The sequence below is a fragment of the Lacerta agilis genome, chromosome 8, assembly GCF_009819535.1.
Source record: "Lacerta agilis isolate rLacAgi1 chromosome 8, rLacAgi1.pri, whole genome shotgun sequence".
In the NCBI taxonomy this organism is placed as follows: domain Eukaryota; kingdom Metazoa; phylum Chordata; class Lepidosauria; order Squamata; family Lacertidae; genus Lacerta; species Lacerta agilis.
In genome coordinates this window covers 45,465,198-45,481,591 of record NC_046319.1, presented here as the reverse complement: position 1 = coordinate 45,481,591, position 16,394 = coordinate 45,465,198, and the positions used below count along the sequence as shown (strand labels likewise).

General features: G+C 40.9%; 2 protein-coding genes across 2 annotated transcripts in view; one reads left to right on the top strand and one right to left on the bottom strand.

Annotated features, from left to right (window-relative positions):
- Positions 1 to 3,044, top strand: part of MAF (MAF bZIP transcription factor) — a 232,142-nt gene extending 229,098 nt beyond the window's left edge. The window contains exon 3 of the mRNA XM_033157179.1: positions 2,849 to 3,044. The gene's annotated coding sequence lies outside the window, so the exon portion shown is untranslated. The remainder of the gene's footprint in view (positions 1 to 2,848) is intronic.
- Positions 3,045 to 4,115: 1,071 nt separating this feature from the next.
- Positions 4,116 to 16,394, bottom strand: part of WWOX (WW domain containing oxidoreductase) — a 547,815-nt gene continuing 535,536 nt past the window's right edge. The window contains 1 exon segment of the mRNA XM_033157178.1: positions 4,116 to 4,374. Within this exon segment, the coding sequence (XP_033013069.1) occupies positions 4,186 to 4,374 (189 nt within the window). The 3' untranslated portion in view covers positions 4,116 to 4,185.

Sequence of the window (16,394 nt, the reverse complement as noted above, 5' to 3'; positions counted from 1 at the left end):
TTTGTGTTTAGAAGGCCCTTGGGTTCAGTCCCTGACATCTCCACTTAAGGCAGGGCTAGGGAACATAATGCCCTCTAGGTCTAGCCTGGCTAAAGGTCAGTCTTAACATTTACTGTAGTCCAGATAGTGTTGGACTAAGACTCCCACCATACCTGACCATTAGCCATGCTGGCTGAGCCTGACTGAAACTGGAGTCCAACAATATATGGAGAGTCACAGCTCCCCATGACTTAAAATATCTTAAGGCAGGAATCTTGGCAAAGGCCTAAGACCCGGCAGAGCCATTGCTGGTCAAAGCCAACCATGAAGATTCTCGAGGCATTTAGCCTTTGCAAATTCTCATATGAAATATCTGCACCAGGCATAATTGTGCAAATCAGAACCAATCCACCGAAATGCACATTTCTCTTGGGGGAAAAAATGAGAAATGGAGAAAAACTGGGATTGATAGATTTGTCTATCCCTGCATGCAACCCAGTAAACAGTAGTCCTCTGGCTGCCATACAGGGCTAGAATGGGAATGGAGAGCACTGGCACTTCCAGATGCTGTTGGACTGCAGTTCCCATCTTCTGTGGATGTTGGGGATGATGGGAGTTGAAGTCCAGTGACAATTGGAGGACCACATAACCACCACGTGTTTTCCTTGGGCCCTGTAGTCAAAGGCACCTGATGGTTAGAGCCAAGCAGTCTCCCAGGCAGGGACAGGGGGAACAGAGCTTCTTGCACCTTTTCTTCTTTGAATACTTAACTGCATTTAAACCCCCCTTTTCAGACAATCCTTGTTTCCTTAAGCAGCTCACATTGATAAAAAGGAAGAGAGGCCACTTAGCTTGAAAGGGAGGACACTCTCTATTATATGGAGACTTTGCCTCCATATAAATCAGTGGCCAGCACCTCTATGGGGAAAATCCAAATGTTGCTGCCGGAGATGCTACAACTGTATGTACCTGCTCTGACATGGCCTTCCTTACATGGCTTAACTCTGTGTTTCTGTGAGATTTATGCATGATGAACTTCACTTATTTGCATGTGGTTGTCATTTCATTGATATCTGGAGCCACATCTGTTAGGGAGGGAGTGGGGGGTACCAATTTATGTAAATTTTCTGAAACTGCATCTATCAACAGATCAATAAATAAATTTGACTGAAGGGAAATGTACCAAAGTACAATGCAGCATTTAAAGCTAATGGCTTTGAATTATCGAGCACTTGAACCATTTATCAAAGAGCAAAGTAGCAATTATTTTGGAAATATTGTTCCTTTTTATTTATCACACAGCCATTTCATTCCTTTTAAATATTGTTACTTTGGTTGCATAAGGAAGGGCTTCTGAAATGATGGAAGGCTGTAAGGAGCAAAGTGGTAGGGGGTTGATCGGGTGGCTGATGGTGGGTTTTAGCTGCCTGACAGGCGCTCTCTTAGTGAAATAAATCTGCTAGGAAACAAAATGCGTGCCTGACTTTGGAAGCTTGCTCTAGCCAAATGCATGAAGGCTGGCATGAGTGTTAGAGCAGTAAGATAAGGGCACTCCATATATGCTCAGGGGCACTGTGTTTTCTCTTTTTGAATACGCTGATATTCTTTGTTTTGGTGTTGTTTTTTAAAAAAAGAGATTTGTTTACATAGAATCATAATTATCTGGGATTGTGCAAGCCATGGTTATGGATGAGGTGGCCTAGAAAATGCCACATACCTCTTTCACTTTGTCATTGCTTTTTCTTGATCCTCTTTTCCTTCAGTGTATACTTGCGTCCAAGACTTATTAGCCTTTTTCTTTGCAAGAGGGTGATTTAATGCTCTTGGACCTGATGTGTTCTTTTGATAAATATTCCCTGTGAAATACCTGAAACATTCAGTTACCTGTTGTGTTGTATTTTGCTTTCATTTGTATCCGTGTACATAAAAATCAATAAAAATAGAAAAAAGAAGAAAATATTATCTAATGAATCTAGAAAGAAGTTATATAAATGAAGACTTCTTTAAATAGGCTTCAAAGTAGTTGATTGTCAGGCCTCTTTTCATTAGTTATGCTAAGACTACTTTTTGGTGTTACCACTCCTTAGCCGTTATATAGTATTTCACCTACATCATCTTCTAAACCATACAAGAAGTCTGTAAGGAGGACCAATATTATTAACCCCATATTGATGATGGAAGCTGTGGCTAAGAAGCTTCTGTGATGGTCCCTTTAACTATCTAGGGGATGCGGGTGGGGAGATTTGGCTAAAACTAGGAGAGTCATGAGAGATGGAATTCAATAAGGTGTGTCTAGCACTGGTTGCACTTTTGTGGAGAGGCAGTGTGGTGTGGTGGCTAGAACAGATTTGGGGAACCTATGGCCCACCAGATGTTGTGGGTCTGCAATGTCCAGCATCCTTCTCTGGGGGCTATGCTGACTGGGACTAATGGGAGTCCCACATTTGATGGGCCAAAGGTTCTCCTTCCCTGGATAAAGAAGCGACAACACACAGAGAGATCTGGATTCAAAGGCTTACTTAACCTTGAAACCCAGTGGGTAATTTTGGGCAAGATGCTAGCGCCCATCCCAACCCTAAGGTGCAAGGCTGTTGGGATGGTATGCTGGGGCTAGGGAGGGAGAGGGGAATCTTAATGTAAAACAGGGTCAGCCCACCCATGAGGTGAGGTGAAGCAATGGCCTCAACGCCACAGGCTCAAGACTGCTGGGAGGGGCAGCAGATTCCGGCAAAACGTGCTAGGCAGGCCCTGATGTAAGATGAATCAGGCAATTCATACCTAACTGGAAAGTATTGCATATTGTTCCCAATCACAAATAACTGGAGCTTTAGGAGGGTCAAGTAACCATTTTGTGTTTATTTGTTTACAGAAAACCTGATGCTGGGTTGCAGATGGCTTACAACAATTTCTGGCATGAAGATAAGCTACAAAGCACAAAAAGAAGAAAAATTTTAAAAATCCCCACAGACAAATGAACTAGGAACGAAACAAGAACAAAAATGGCATTTTCATGGCGTTGAAGAGTTCTTTATTTTTCCTCAAGTTTTCTTTTCTTAAAAAAAAAAGCAAAAGGAACTAAAGACATTCACAGGAACCAGACTTGCTCTTCAGGTGACAATATTCAAGCATGTTCTTTTATTACATTTAAATTGGGGGGGGGGACTGAACTGAGCATGGTGCTGGGAGAACTGAGACACTGGCAATAGTTGGTATACTCCAACCCTCCTTAAAACTCTGATCTGAGATACGGATGGAAAAAACCTTCCAGTCCCTCCAGTTGGTCACACCCTGTGTGTTTGTAAAGAGACATTACCCCCCACAGTATTTAGAGAATGGTTTGCAAATGTATCTTTTAATATCATATTTTATGGATATCCTGCAATATATTTAATTAGAAGGGGAGCAACCTGGACTTCAGGGCACCTTCTCTTTTTAGGCAAGCTAGTTCTTATTTGCAGCCAAGGAGACTTCTTGGTTATTTAAGATTTTGGGTTGTTTTACAAAATGTTAACAAGCCACAAGTGAGACTGGCAAAGGTGATGCCCTCCTCGGAGAGTAAGCCCTAATTGCAAACTAAAATCCCTTAAAGTTTGCTGGGTGCTGTTCGCAAATGGATGGGGGAAACCCAAACACCATTTCGATTTCAAAGAGGCAGCCCCCTGCTTCGCCTCCCAAAATGTACATGCAACAAGGAGCAGACAACTCCCTTGTGAGCGCATCCCTGTAGGAAACACAAGCTGAGCATGTCCACATGCTACTTTTCTAGGTGCATGCTGAAAAGAGAGATGGGGGCACATGCCTAAAAAAATGCAGCGTGCTCCCTGGCTTCAAAGAAAAACAGCATGGGAAATGGTTCTCTGGCTTTTCTCTGGGACACATTTTGAGTAAAGAGTATAATTAAAAAAGAAAATGGCAGAACATAATCATAGAGACAGAACTAAGGCAACTAAGCCTGGGGAAATTATATTGTCCGATAACCCTGACTTGTTGCCCATCTCCCTCCTGTCTTTAATGCTTTTCGCAATGTCATGCTGGCTATCATTTCGTTTAACACTAGTTAATCTGTATTTGTAACCTTCTAGATGATAGGATTGGAAAGATTCCAGCACTGGCAGTCCCCCCCCCGTCCCCGTCCCCCCCCCCAGCAACAGCATTTCTCTCTCCCTCCCTCTCTGCTTGGGTTTTGATCTTTCCAGGAGCTGCCCACTACTTGCCCTGCCTGCCAATTCGTTCTTGGATCAGCTTCTCGCTGAGCTCCCACAAGGCTGCTGCAGTCATTTCATTCTGCGCCTCTTGTGATGGCAGGCAACGGCAGCAGTTGTTGAAGTACATCCCTCCCAGGCCTTCCAGTTCTGGGGCAACAGCACAGTAGACAGTCGTGGCCGCTCCTTGTTGCTGCAATTAAAGAGGGAGGGAGAGAAAGGTGGGAAATAAGCACATTGGGTTTTTAAGAGAAAAATTAAAGATTCCATCAAACAGGGCAGAAGAAGCAAGCACCATCGTCGAGGGCAGATTAACAACTTGACCTCCGTACAGAATGAGCCCACCCACCTCATTCCACCTTTTGCGCATTCTTACAGTATAAGCACTGACTTTGAGTTAAAGTGTTCGCAACTCAAAGGGGCAATTTTGCAAAATTAGCCTGATATTTGTAGAGTTTGTGCACCATTACCCAACTGATCCTACAGGAAATAACATGTCGGCAGTGTCTCCCACTGTGGCTGGGTGATTTCAGCCCAGCACTGCAATAGTTGTCAATCTGCCCCGGCAAATGATGCAGCTTTCTTATCGGCATCTGGAGTCAAATTCTGAGGTGACTTGGCTGTCACATTTGAACATTCTTTCTATACGTAACAACCCCTCTTCCCATACACATGCAGGTGTTGTTTTTACTCAGGGTTTTTGCCATTGTTGGATAATAAGCTCGGGGATATAACCACCCAGCAATTTTGTGTTGTTCAGATATCGCCAGAAGGCTCTGGAGAAGAAAGAGGAGAGCCCCCTTCAAATTGGTGCACACTATGGTCACAGCCACAGCAGACATTTAAAGTGTATTTAAAGCACATGGCTTCTCCTAATTAATCCTAGGAAATGTAGTCTGTTAGGGGTGCTGGGAACTGTAGTTCTACAAGCGATAAACTACACTTCCCAGGATTCTTTGGGTGAAGCCATGTCCTTTAAAGGCACTTTGTATGCATGGTGTGGGTGTGGCCTATGATACTATGAACCTGGTTGCCTCTATGCATTTACTTTAGTGTAGAGCCTGGATTCCGTGTGTAGACTATTAAAAATGGGGAAGTCTCTGCGAGCATAGTTCTAGTTTAAAGTGGAAGCTGTAATCTCATCACAGTTAAATAGTTTACAGTTTCTTACAAAATGTTTAAAGCATTGTAAGGGGGATATTTTTTATCAAATCTTGAGATACTTATTGCTTTGCTCTTCACAGCAAACTAATGCATTTTTATTTTTATTGTTTTAAAACCTCTTGTTCCAAATGAACCCAGGCACTCCAATTATGGCCTATCATATAAAGTGCAATTGGGACTGATGCCAAAACTGTCCATATATCTCTGGTCAACAACTTAAATTGTGTGGGTGACACCAGCCACAATAAAGAATGTGGCTGTGCACAAACTGAGGTAGGGAGATTCTGCTTTTTCTCTAGAAATGTATAAATCTTTATGAAACAGAGCGAGGAGCTTAGAGCCAGGAAGAGACCATGTCCTTCTTCCACTCTGTTGCTCTCAGTTCAAAAGCCCAATAGTCCCCATGCAGGCAGAGTGCTTTCCATGACCAGCTATAGGCAATGCAGAAGAGTGGATCAAAAAAGATTAACCTCTCACAGAAGAATGGTTACAGCACCGTGCAAAAAAGTTGCCACTGCATCAGTGCTCTTTCACTTGTGCAATCACTTGCACAAGCAGAAACACAAGAACTTGCTACAGAACCTGCCCTTTATGGCACTGGGCAAACGCGCACACAAGGTGTGCAGGACACAGCTTCTGTCTATTTTTCTTTCTACTTTGAATCCTTTCTCCTTTTTTGAATCCAGCCTAGAACATCTTGACCTCACTATGCTAAGGGCTGTGTGAGTACCACAATTAATTCCACAGCAGTGCAGAATGGAGTGTTTGGTGCAAAATGTTGGCTCCACATACAACATACATATGTACAACTCAGCCAGTTGAGAACTGTAAGAACAAGGTGCTATTTTGAAGTCTCAATGAAAAATAACATGTGTGATCATTTGGGAAGACAGTGTCCATTCAGGTCTACTTTTGAAACCAATACAGTTTACACAGCAAGTTATGATTGTTTATCTGCATTGCTTTCCTTCCTATAGTAACCAATTATAATTGTATCTGAATAAAGAGACTTACAAAGTCAAGATTAAAGTCACTGCCATTGCAGGGAACTAATGTGATAGTGAAAACCATTTCTCCTGGTCCCTAAATTATGTTATTCTCTTTATGGTATCTCACAAGCTTGCTGCTGAGTCCCTAACAGGACATTGGCAATCAGAAATAATTTATGGGGTGGAATTGGATCTTTCAATGACATTATGACCCCAATGAAAATACTTGCTGGGCAAACAACAACGACAAAACATTTCTCCAAATGGGATAATCAGAGAGGCTGCTGTGTCAACCCCCAACACCCCATTAGGTTGGCATTGGCCACAGTATGTAAAATTAGGGCTTATTCACACATGCCTGCACATCGTTCACTGATGGGTGTGACCCAGATGTGGGAAATCTTTGGCCCTCCAGATTTATTAATTTATATCCTGCTTATATGCCAAAATGGCATTAAGGAGTTTACAACTATAATTGTTACTGAACTACAACTCCCCTCTTTCCTGGCCATTCACCATGCTTGCTGGGACTGATGGGAGTTGTAGTTCAGCAATACAGTATCTGGAGTGCCAAAGGTTTCCCACATCAGCTGTAAACAGAACCCAGTGAAAAGATTGCTTGCTGCAGCCTGCTCTACAGCATAGAGCTACGCCAGCACAACAGACTCTGTATGCTAGGATTTCATAACCCTAAAACTCAGTTGTACAGCTTTTAAAATCCCAAGATCTGCAGCAGTGAACCCCTTCCCATGCTGCTGTCCCAGCTGTTCAGTTGCCATACACATTAAACCTAGTACTTGCACAAAAGATATAGAGATACCAATGAAGCTCACCAGGCTCTAACCTGGACATGAACTCATGGAGTTCTTAATAAGGCCATGGGGGCTCATTAACAAGGCCCCAAATTCTTCTCCAGCATCTTGGTTTACCCACCCAGCCCCCCAACCCCCATTCCCTTTAAAAAACCATTTGTGCGGTTCATGTTGCAGTGATAGTAAAAGTGGTGTTTTCAACCCATTTCCTAATTATCCCTAAAATGGAATGCAGCTTTTCTACAGCTGCTGCACACTGGGTCAAAATGTGCACACTGTTGCAAAGTTCATTATTTTATTATAATTTGCAAAAATTAAATACAAACTTGTATTTAATTTCAAAAGGAATTAATCAAAATGAAAAAGAAATGTTTAAAACAAAACAAAAACCAGAGCAGAATCTCTATCATAATGTTTAACAACAGGTGTACATTTCAAGTCAAAGGGCACATACTTTGGGGGTAAATGAGCAGTTTCAAAAGAGGAATTGCTTAAATACATTCAGTCATAGGAGCTGGCTGTTTGTTAGCTCAGTTGTCCCCTTAGCCAACACCCACTCCCAGCATCTTGGTCCATGCAAGAAGCCATGGAACAAGATGACCACATTGAGTCTAGACAAAATATTGTGACCTGCGAAATATTGTTCAATTAAAATTCAGAGGAGACTTTTATTTGCTCCTAAATTGGTTGTATGACAAGAGATCTGCTTTTTTGGGAGGGGGGAGAGTGGTTATATTAGAGTGACTGACTGGGGAAGGAGGTGGGTAACTCGAAGTGCTGTATGAAGTCAAACCTGAATAAGGAATTGCAATCCATTTGAATATTTTTGTCTGTTTTTACTTATATTCTGGTGAGACACTATTCCTTTCAAACCTGGTGTTTGAAAGCTCTTATTCTTTTCAGAGCAGAGCAGATATGTTTCTCATTATTTCTAAACCAAAAGCTCCTGTTCCCGTTACATTTAATGTGTTGGGGCTTTGTTTTGTTTCCCAGTGTGTTAAACTATTTAATGTCACTTTCATGAAAACATTTTATAAAATTCCAAACCTGGATAAGAATTAACTCTATAAGTCAATGTAATAGAATAGAGAATGGTAGCCTCTCTGTATTTTAGTTTAGTTCTTTCAGCTAGGTTAAAGAATTTCACAGCATGAATATAATAACTCTATTACATTATAGATCAATCCAAAGCAAATATAGAACAGTTGTCATTTTTATAGACGTGTATAGGATTTTTCCTTAAGGGCAAAATAAAGCTAATGTGATCTATGCAAAAGACTAGTCTTTCTGCTCTTGCCAATATGTTTTGCTCTCCTGTATTCCAGCACAGACTCAATCCAATGATATAATTATAAATAAAAATATTCACAGTCTTCTGTTTACCCTCTTATGCATATATCAGTTCAACTGCCATCACCCAAACTTCAGTAATCCAAACTAAATACCAACTATGTAGTCTTCCATATAACTGACACTTTGCATGACACCACATAAATACACTTCCTCATTTATGCAAACCTCTTCTTGTTAAGACAACCGCTCAATTAAATAAATCTTTGTCAAATAATCATATGAGTTTTAATTAGAATTATTACCTGCTGAAAGAAACTGTAGTTGTGTAATCGGATGAGTTTTAGTCAATTGATTTCATTTGCATACATCTTCATGGGCATAAAACTGATAGATTTGAAGAAAAATATTGCCAGGCTACACAGGTGTAACAGTTTTTATAAAGAGTTTTTTTTTTTTTTGGTTATGTTTTGTTGATTTAACAATATCTCTCTTGTTGTGAACTGAAGCAGCACTACATCTGGGACACTGAAAATGGTGGTTTGCTAATAAAGATGGGGAAAATTTGATTCACTTAAAGGCAAAACCACGTAATTCATACTTCTCAAAATGCTACATAGACTGAAACACAGTCACCCTTTGAAATTCACATTTTCCCTCGTTTTTCAAGGCAGTTCTTCAGCCAAGTAGAAAAATGCATATACTAGGGTATATTTTTAATATAAATGCACATATCACTGAAAATTACATACAAAAAATGTATTATATTAAGGGAAATTGCTTTGCAAAAATGAACCAGGAGAAATTAACTCTAAAATAATGATAAATTTTCATAGGGACTTTAAAAAAAATGCAAAAGGATGTTGAAATGTGGAGAAAGGAATTTAAGACTTCAAAAAACGAGAAAGACAGAGAAACTGAAATTGATAGATTCATCCTAATCCTAAAAACACCCTCCAATTTTTATCTTTTAAAGCTTGCTTTAATCATCATCACATGGCTTTCAGTGACATGTGCTCTGTGCCACATCAGTACACTGTGCACTCCATGTTAAACAGCTTAATTAAAAACCTCTCAAACAATGAGTGTGTCACTTGTCACAAACGGCCAGTGATCTATTGTGATACCAAGCAGGGGAGGGAGATGGTGTGGGGTTTAGGCCATCAAAACAACTTTTGTTTCAGCTCTTTTTAAACTGTCAAAAGATTGTCAGGTGCATATGGCACTAATGATGCAAGTGGAGGTCTGCCGGCATTAACTTCTAACAAAAGCAGGACACTGAAATGCATGGGATAAAGAACTTTGCAGCAGCCCAAATGAATCTTTAACCGTGCCTCAAATACTATTTCCAATCCACAGTTACACATTTAAGAGTCACCAGACTGGAGCTGTCAACATAACTCTTCTTAGGATAGGAAACACACCAAAGAAGCTTGTTGTGAATTAAGCTTGAGAGCATGTTAGTAATTATTCTGCAGTATAGATTAGATTAGGTTTGATTTATATTGTGACAAAACCACACACACACACACACACACACACACACAAGTATTAAAAACGCAATCAGCACTTTTAAGTGTTGTTTTAAATTTGTATTGCCTTTCAATTTTCTTTTCTGAACTTTAAAACACTATTCCCAAAATCAGCTTAAAGAACACACACACATACAAAATCATCCAACTATGGGCATCAGACAGTTTTTATACAATACCAAGTTTTGTGGTGACCTCGGGCCAGGGGTACAAATGCCTTAGGCCCTCCAAGCCTCTCAATCTAGCCCTTTGGATTCTCCTCACACCACAGCCACACATGCCTCAATGGCCCTGCTCTACAACTCTTTTGAATTTTTCTGCCCAATGATGTCACTTGCTTGCCTGGATCAATCTCCCGGCCCACTAATGAGGCAAGGTGAGGTGCCCACCTTGAGTAGTAGAAGCCAAAGAGGAGGCACCCACCTTGTTGGCTGCCCCACCACCAGCAAAGTGGTGCCAACAGCAGTACCAATATCTGGTGAGATCTTGTGAGATCTTGTCGAGTACACAAGATCTCATGAGAGTTCAGCGAGATCTTGCCAGAAGCCAGCACCGTTGCTGGTGCTCCATGGACACTGCCGCACAACACAGGTAAGAGATGCAGCACTGGGGGTGGGGTGGCAGCAAGGGGGCTGGCCCTGGCCTGGACAGAGGGTCGAGGTGGGTGTGTGGGTGTATAAGAACTAGCCCACTGTTCCAAGTTAAAATTTCCCTTTGTTGCTCCACCCACATTTCCCTTTGGCCCAGCCCATTGCTGAGATGTGTCCCCAGGAAGTCTGCCCAGAAGGGAACAAATGCCTTGGACTGAGAAAGTTTCCCCACCCCATCCAAAAAATGATTAGGAATGTTTCTTTTCATATGGCTTCAAATTACTGTCCAATTTACTTTCTGTTTAAGGCATTTTCAAATATTATCTAATCTCCAAAGTTTCACATTTCACATACATCTTATTTTTTCATCTATTGAGTAACTGCTTTAATTTACAACAAGGAATATATCTAGGAAAATCAAATAGTATTTTATTGGGACCACTCCCCCCATGATGCAATAAATAATAATAATGGTTGCATTAAGAAAGGGAGTACTGCAGGGGAAAGTGTTCCCTTTAGCCTTCGCATTGACCTATTTTCTACATGCAGTGGGTGTGATCCATGTATTCAAGTATGCAGGATGCTAACTGAAACTTGGAAGAGAACAACAACAAAAAAGGCTTTCCCTCCAACTTTTACATGAAGCACACTTTTAGGTTTCCTTGTTCACAAGGCAAATACTTAAAAAAAAACCAAAATTATGAACCTTCTTTAATTTAATAGCAAGAGATGTTTTCATATGCTGCACTCTCCTTGCCCTGAACCGCACTGGGCATTACTCAGTGATCAGTCCCGCTGATGTAAATGGGAAAGATTTGAGCATGTGCTTTTTGCCTTCCCAAGGAAATCTGTGTGATCCAAAATATTTGATTTTGGAAGTGTCGTGCCCTTTAGATGCAGACCTTTGTGTTGTTCTTCCCATTTGTTACACACAAAATCCCTTAACTTCTGCTTTGAATCTTTGGTACTAATCCAAAAAAAGCAAAGCAAAGCAAAGAAAAAAAAAGAAAAAAAAGCCATATTAATGGACTCCTCTAGTTTTCTGCCATCACTCAGCTAGATTCAAATAAGTGGGAGTGCCTATTGCCAAGCAAATAAAAAAAAAACCCTGCATGAACAAAAAGTATTTATTAGCATCTCTTTGGATTATCACCCCCCACCCCAATACCGAGGCTATATTTTTTCAGAGATGAATTACATGCACAAATTTCATGTCTGGCTTAGCATTTTGACTGCTCCTAGAATAATAAATCAGTCTACCTGCTTACTCCATCTTCTGTATTTCCATCTTCTGGAATATCACACACCTACATTTCTTTATGAATGCACTTCAAATTGCTTTTTCTCCAAAACAGCAGGCATTCCTCCTGTTCAGGCTAACATGCAGCACAGGGCCAGGGCCTCACATCCCCTAAGAAGTGAGGAGAATAGGGTCGTACCATAGGATTTCTGGAGTTGCATTGGGAGACTTGCCAAGTGGCCCAAAACATTTTCTCCCAGAGTTCTTGAAGGTATTACGGGGATAAAAGTGTTATTACCTTGCTATAAGTTTTCAGACACCTATTTTTTTATAATTGTGATCAATTAGGCAATGAATACAAATTAACATTGAACTATCTTAATGCTACAGGGAACAAGGCTTTTCATAGTCATGTATGACTTTAAAAACTCATTAATGTAAGTAATGTATCCATTAGTATTCTAATATAGTCTTGTGCTCCTGGTGGAAAGACATTCTAGGGCTAATGTTTTGTTTTCTGCCTTGGCTATTTTCAAAGCGCATGTTTATTTTCTAAATTTAGCATCCAGTACTCAAGTAGGCATAAATATATAGCATATATTTTAACAAAACAAAGCCATAAATGACAAATACAATCAATTCTAAATAATAATGGAGGCAAGTGCTACTGTACTTTTAAAGTGATATGGATGAACACATCAGACATTATTACTGTTGTTGTTATTATGAAATAAAGAGGGGGGTGCACAATGAGGAGATTGAGTGGAAATAGCTCAATGCGCAGTGATTTGATTGAGATAAAGCCTAAATTCAAAGCAGGCAATTCCCATGAAGTATGTGACTTCAAGTAGTTCCGTTAAAATCATCACATTTTGTGGTTGGTTAAGCGAAGCAAACACTTTCCAAAGAGAGATGAGCAGAGAGATACAAGAGCTTGATGACTGTGCCACCTTGGCAGGAATAATTTATGATGCAGCAATGGGGGCAGGGAATGGAGGGGGAGAAATGAAGTAATGAGAACATATTTCAGGCTATAGAATAGGTGACATTCTCTGTGTGTGCGCGCACGTGCCCTCACCATCTTCTCAGGCATTCTTGAGGTGACAGCAAAATCCTATCCCACTGGGGGGGGGGATGTTTTAAAAATTGCAGGCACTTCAATAGCATATAGATATCAATACCATATCTTTCACCACTGTTTCTTAGATAATTCCATTCACCTCTCAACAAGAGGATTGCAGATGTGTCCATCCAGCTCTTGCCAGCAGATCAGAGGGACAGTTTTAGAGCTACCGTAATTTAAACTTACAGGAGAAGCATATGGCACAGCCTAACCTGTCCCGCCTTTAAGCTGCATGTACGGAAAAAAACACGTCTGCAAAACTCATTGCACGTACATAGCTACTAAGTCAGGTAAAAGAGGGTTAGTCTACATTTCTCCACATTTCAATCCAGTTCCAACCATAAAGGCATACAGGGTGCTGACAAGCATGGAGGACTGACCCACACTGCTGAAGCAGTTTGCACAGGTACCTTCCCAGTCCAGCAAATATGTGTCCATGGAGAACATAACTTCTAATTTCCAGCATGGTTATGAACTGGGAGTGTCAGACTCTGCCCGGTAGATGTGACCTTAGTTTGATATCTCTGTGCTAGGGAAATCCTGGCCCCCATGTTAATCTGCCTTCAACAAAATTATTGGTTGGAACTAACAAGAAACAGACTGGTTTCTCAGATCATCAGACTGTAGAGCTCTCACACAAACACCAGCAAACTCCATCCCGGCAAGCACCACAATGCAAGGACATATTCTAGCCAGGCATAAGCACTCAATGTGGAGCAAGGCTGTTGAGGGGCATTTGGCCTGGGAAAGTCCCAAGGGCGAGATAAAAGGTCTGGAATGTAGCATATAACTGGGCTGGGCCAGCAGTATACTAGAATTTATACTGTAGCCAATAATAGCAAATTGGCCAGCAACAGAGTGTAGAGAAGCATCTTGCTGTGTAAGAAGAAAGGTCCACCTAGTTCAGCATCCTATTCTCACAGTGGCTAACCACATGCCTATTATGGGAAGCCCACAAGCAGGATTTGAGCACAAGAGAACAACCATGCCTCCAACAGTGGATTCTCATATATATCTGTATATATAGAGAGGGGGTAGGGGGTGGGAGGAGGTGTCAAACCACTAAATGTATTTCTAAGCTTGGGATTTTGGACCTTCTCAGCAACTTAGAGAACCCTGAATATTCTATGTCATGGTTCTGATTATACCATCACTTCTCACCAGTTAGCGCATGAAAAAAACATTTGGGAAACTGAGTGTGCAGTCCTATACCAACTGGGAGCAAGCTCCATTGAATGGGACTTACTTCTGTGCATACATGTATAGGATTGTGTTGCAAATGTTATTCTAGTGGAAAGTAAACACTTACCTTAGACTTTGTTATGTTAATTCAACCAGCTGAAATCAGATCTGTTATCACTATAATGGATACGACCTCTGGGAACAAGTGGTGTATCTGTGCCTGGAGTGTGACATTTCAAACTACAAGGGGGAGCTAACAGGGCTGAATATTCAGATATAGATACACACACCAACATACCCTTTCTACACAGAACATCCAGGAAAAGACTAAGTGACAGACATCTAGTTAGTGTGCAGGCAATTTTTATATATGGAGGAAGTAACACAATCTTGTGAGACTCCTGTGCAGTGCAGTGTAGTTCTGCCTAGATACAGGCTTGGGACCACAGAACAAAGCCCAATAATGCCGGATTCTAATACCTGGCCCCAGACTTGGTGTCAGGAAACAAAGCCTGCTGAATCCATACTCAGATGTGAGGCTTCAAAATCCTACATTGCCTAAACCTTTAGTGATACTAAGCAAATGTGTTCCCATCTAACTTCTGATTTCTTTGTTTTATGATACTGCAGCAAATTGCAAGAAAACATAGTGGGGTGAGGGAGACTTGCCATAATCTTTATTTCGTCCTCAAAATTCTCACTAGTATTGTGTGAGCAATGTGGATACAAAAATAATCTATAAAATCTTATTTTCTCCCAGCTATTCATTTGCAGTTAATTCCCAACCTTAGTTTGTTACAAAAACTGCAAGCTAGCAAGGATATGCATAGTGTTTTCGGGATCTAACTTTCCTCCCCTACATGCACAGTACATTCTCTCCATATATTATGGAAGATAAACTCTCTATACTTCTCAAGTAGGAAAACTGAAAGAGGATTTCATTGCCACTGCCGAGGCATTATAACTTACTTAGAGATATATATTTTTTCTTAACTGCATTCAGTGCATGCAATTTGATTAAAATTACACTTTGGGTTTTAACTGTACAAAAGAAAATTATCCATTGTAATAAACATATTTTAAGAAGAAATCATGGTCTTTGCCTTTAACCCCCTGGTCCCTTCAATCTGAAGAGAATCGATATGAAATGGAAATTGGAAACATTAGTTTCCTTTCACGTTATAGATTAGAAACCTAGGACTGTCTTCCAGACATGGTCAGCCCTACTGACCAAGGTGAGGCAGCCCATCTCAAGTGGCAGGTGCTGAGGAGCCATGAGGGAAGAGGTATATGTGACCTGAGGCCTGACCTGCACCCAGTAAGATATCCTGGTGACCTCAGGTGCACTAGATGATATTGTCCAGTACAGTGGAGGCTGCTTCATTAGGCCAAATGGGGGACTGCCCCACCAACCTCAGTTTTGCCCACTTAATTACTATTAGTTGGGGGTGAGGGGGCTCTGCCTGCCACATAGGCACCACCAGTGTGGAAGTAAGATTAATCTACCAGAATGGTTGGCTTTTGAACATGGAATGAAAAGGCACCATCTTGTCCTTTACTCCAGAAAAATGCCACCGGTTGGTCCTGTTTCCAGACAAGAGCCTCAACTAGTTTAATACAAATAATAGACAATCTTACAAAGTTCTCTGAACAGCTTAAAGATTCTCAACTGGGGGGGGGGGGGACGGACGGACTATAGATTTTATACTTGTTTATACAGTATTACTAAAACTGCATTAAGGGCATGTGGAGCTAAGTAGCCAAATAAAAGTGAGCTTCCTATGTAAGCGTATTGTTTTTTTTCCCCTTTGAAACAGAACCTCCTCTATCCAAAGGAGACACACACACACAGGCACTATTTTTTTTAAAAAAAGGAAAAAGGAAAAATGTTGACCAGAAGCCACTTGGCAAAGTGCTATTAGATCCTCAGTTGCATAGACTGTCTACTTCTAAACTGAAGCACCACTTTTGGAATCTGTCTGAAACTGATTAGATCCATCTTGGTCTTTATTACAACTCGTTGCATTTTCTAGAGCTAATATTTAAGAAGCATGAGTCACTGAATTCCTCTTGTGCTACCTGCATTTCCTCAGGCCTTGCATTTCCTCTATGCTTTTTGTGTGTGTGCATGTTCTGTTGCCTTAAATAGAACTGGATATGCTACCTAGCAGTGATGGCATAAGAAAAGGTAGAAACAGTAACTTTTCCAACTTACATTTCAGTTTAATAAAGAAATAAGAAATTGCTCCACCTGTTCCACAAGAGGAAGCTTTAGTAGGAAAACAATGAAT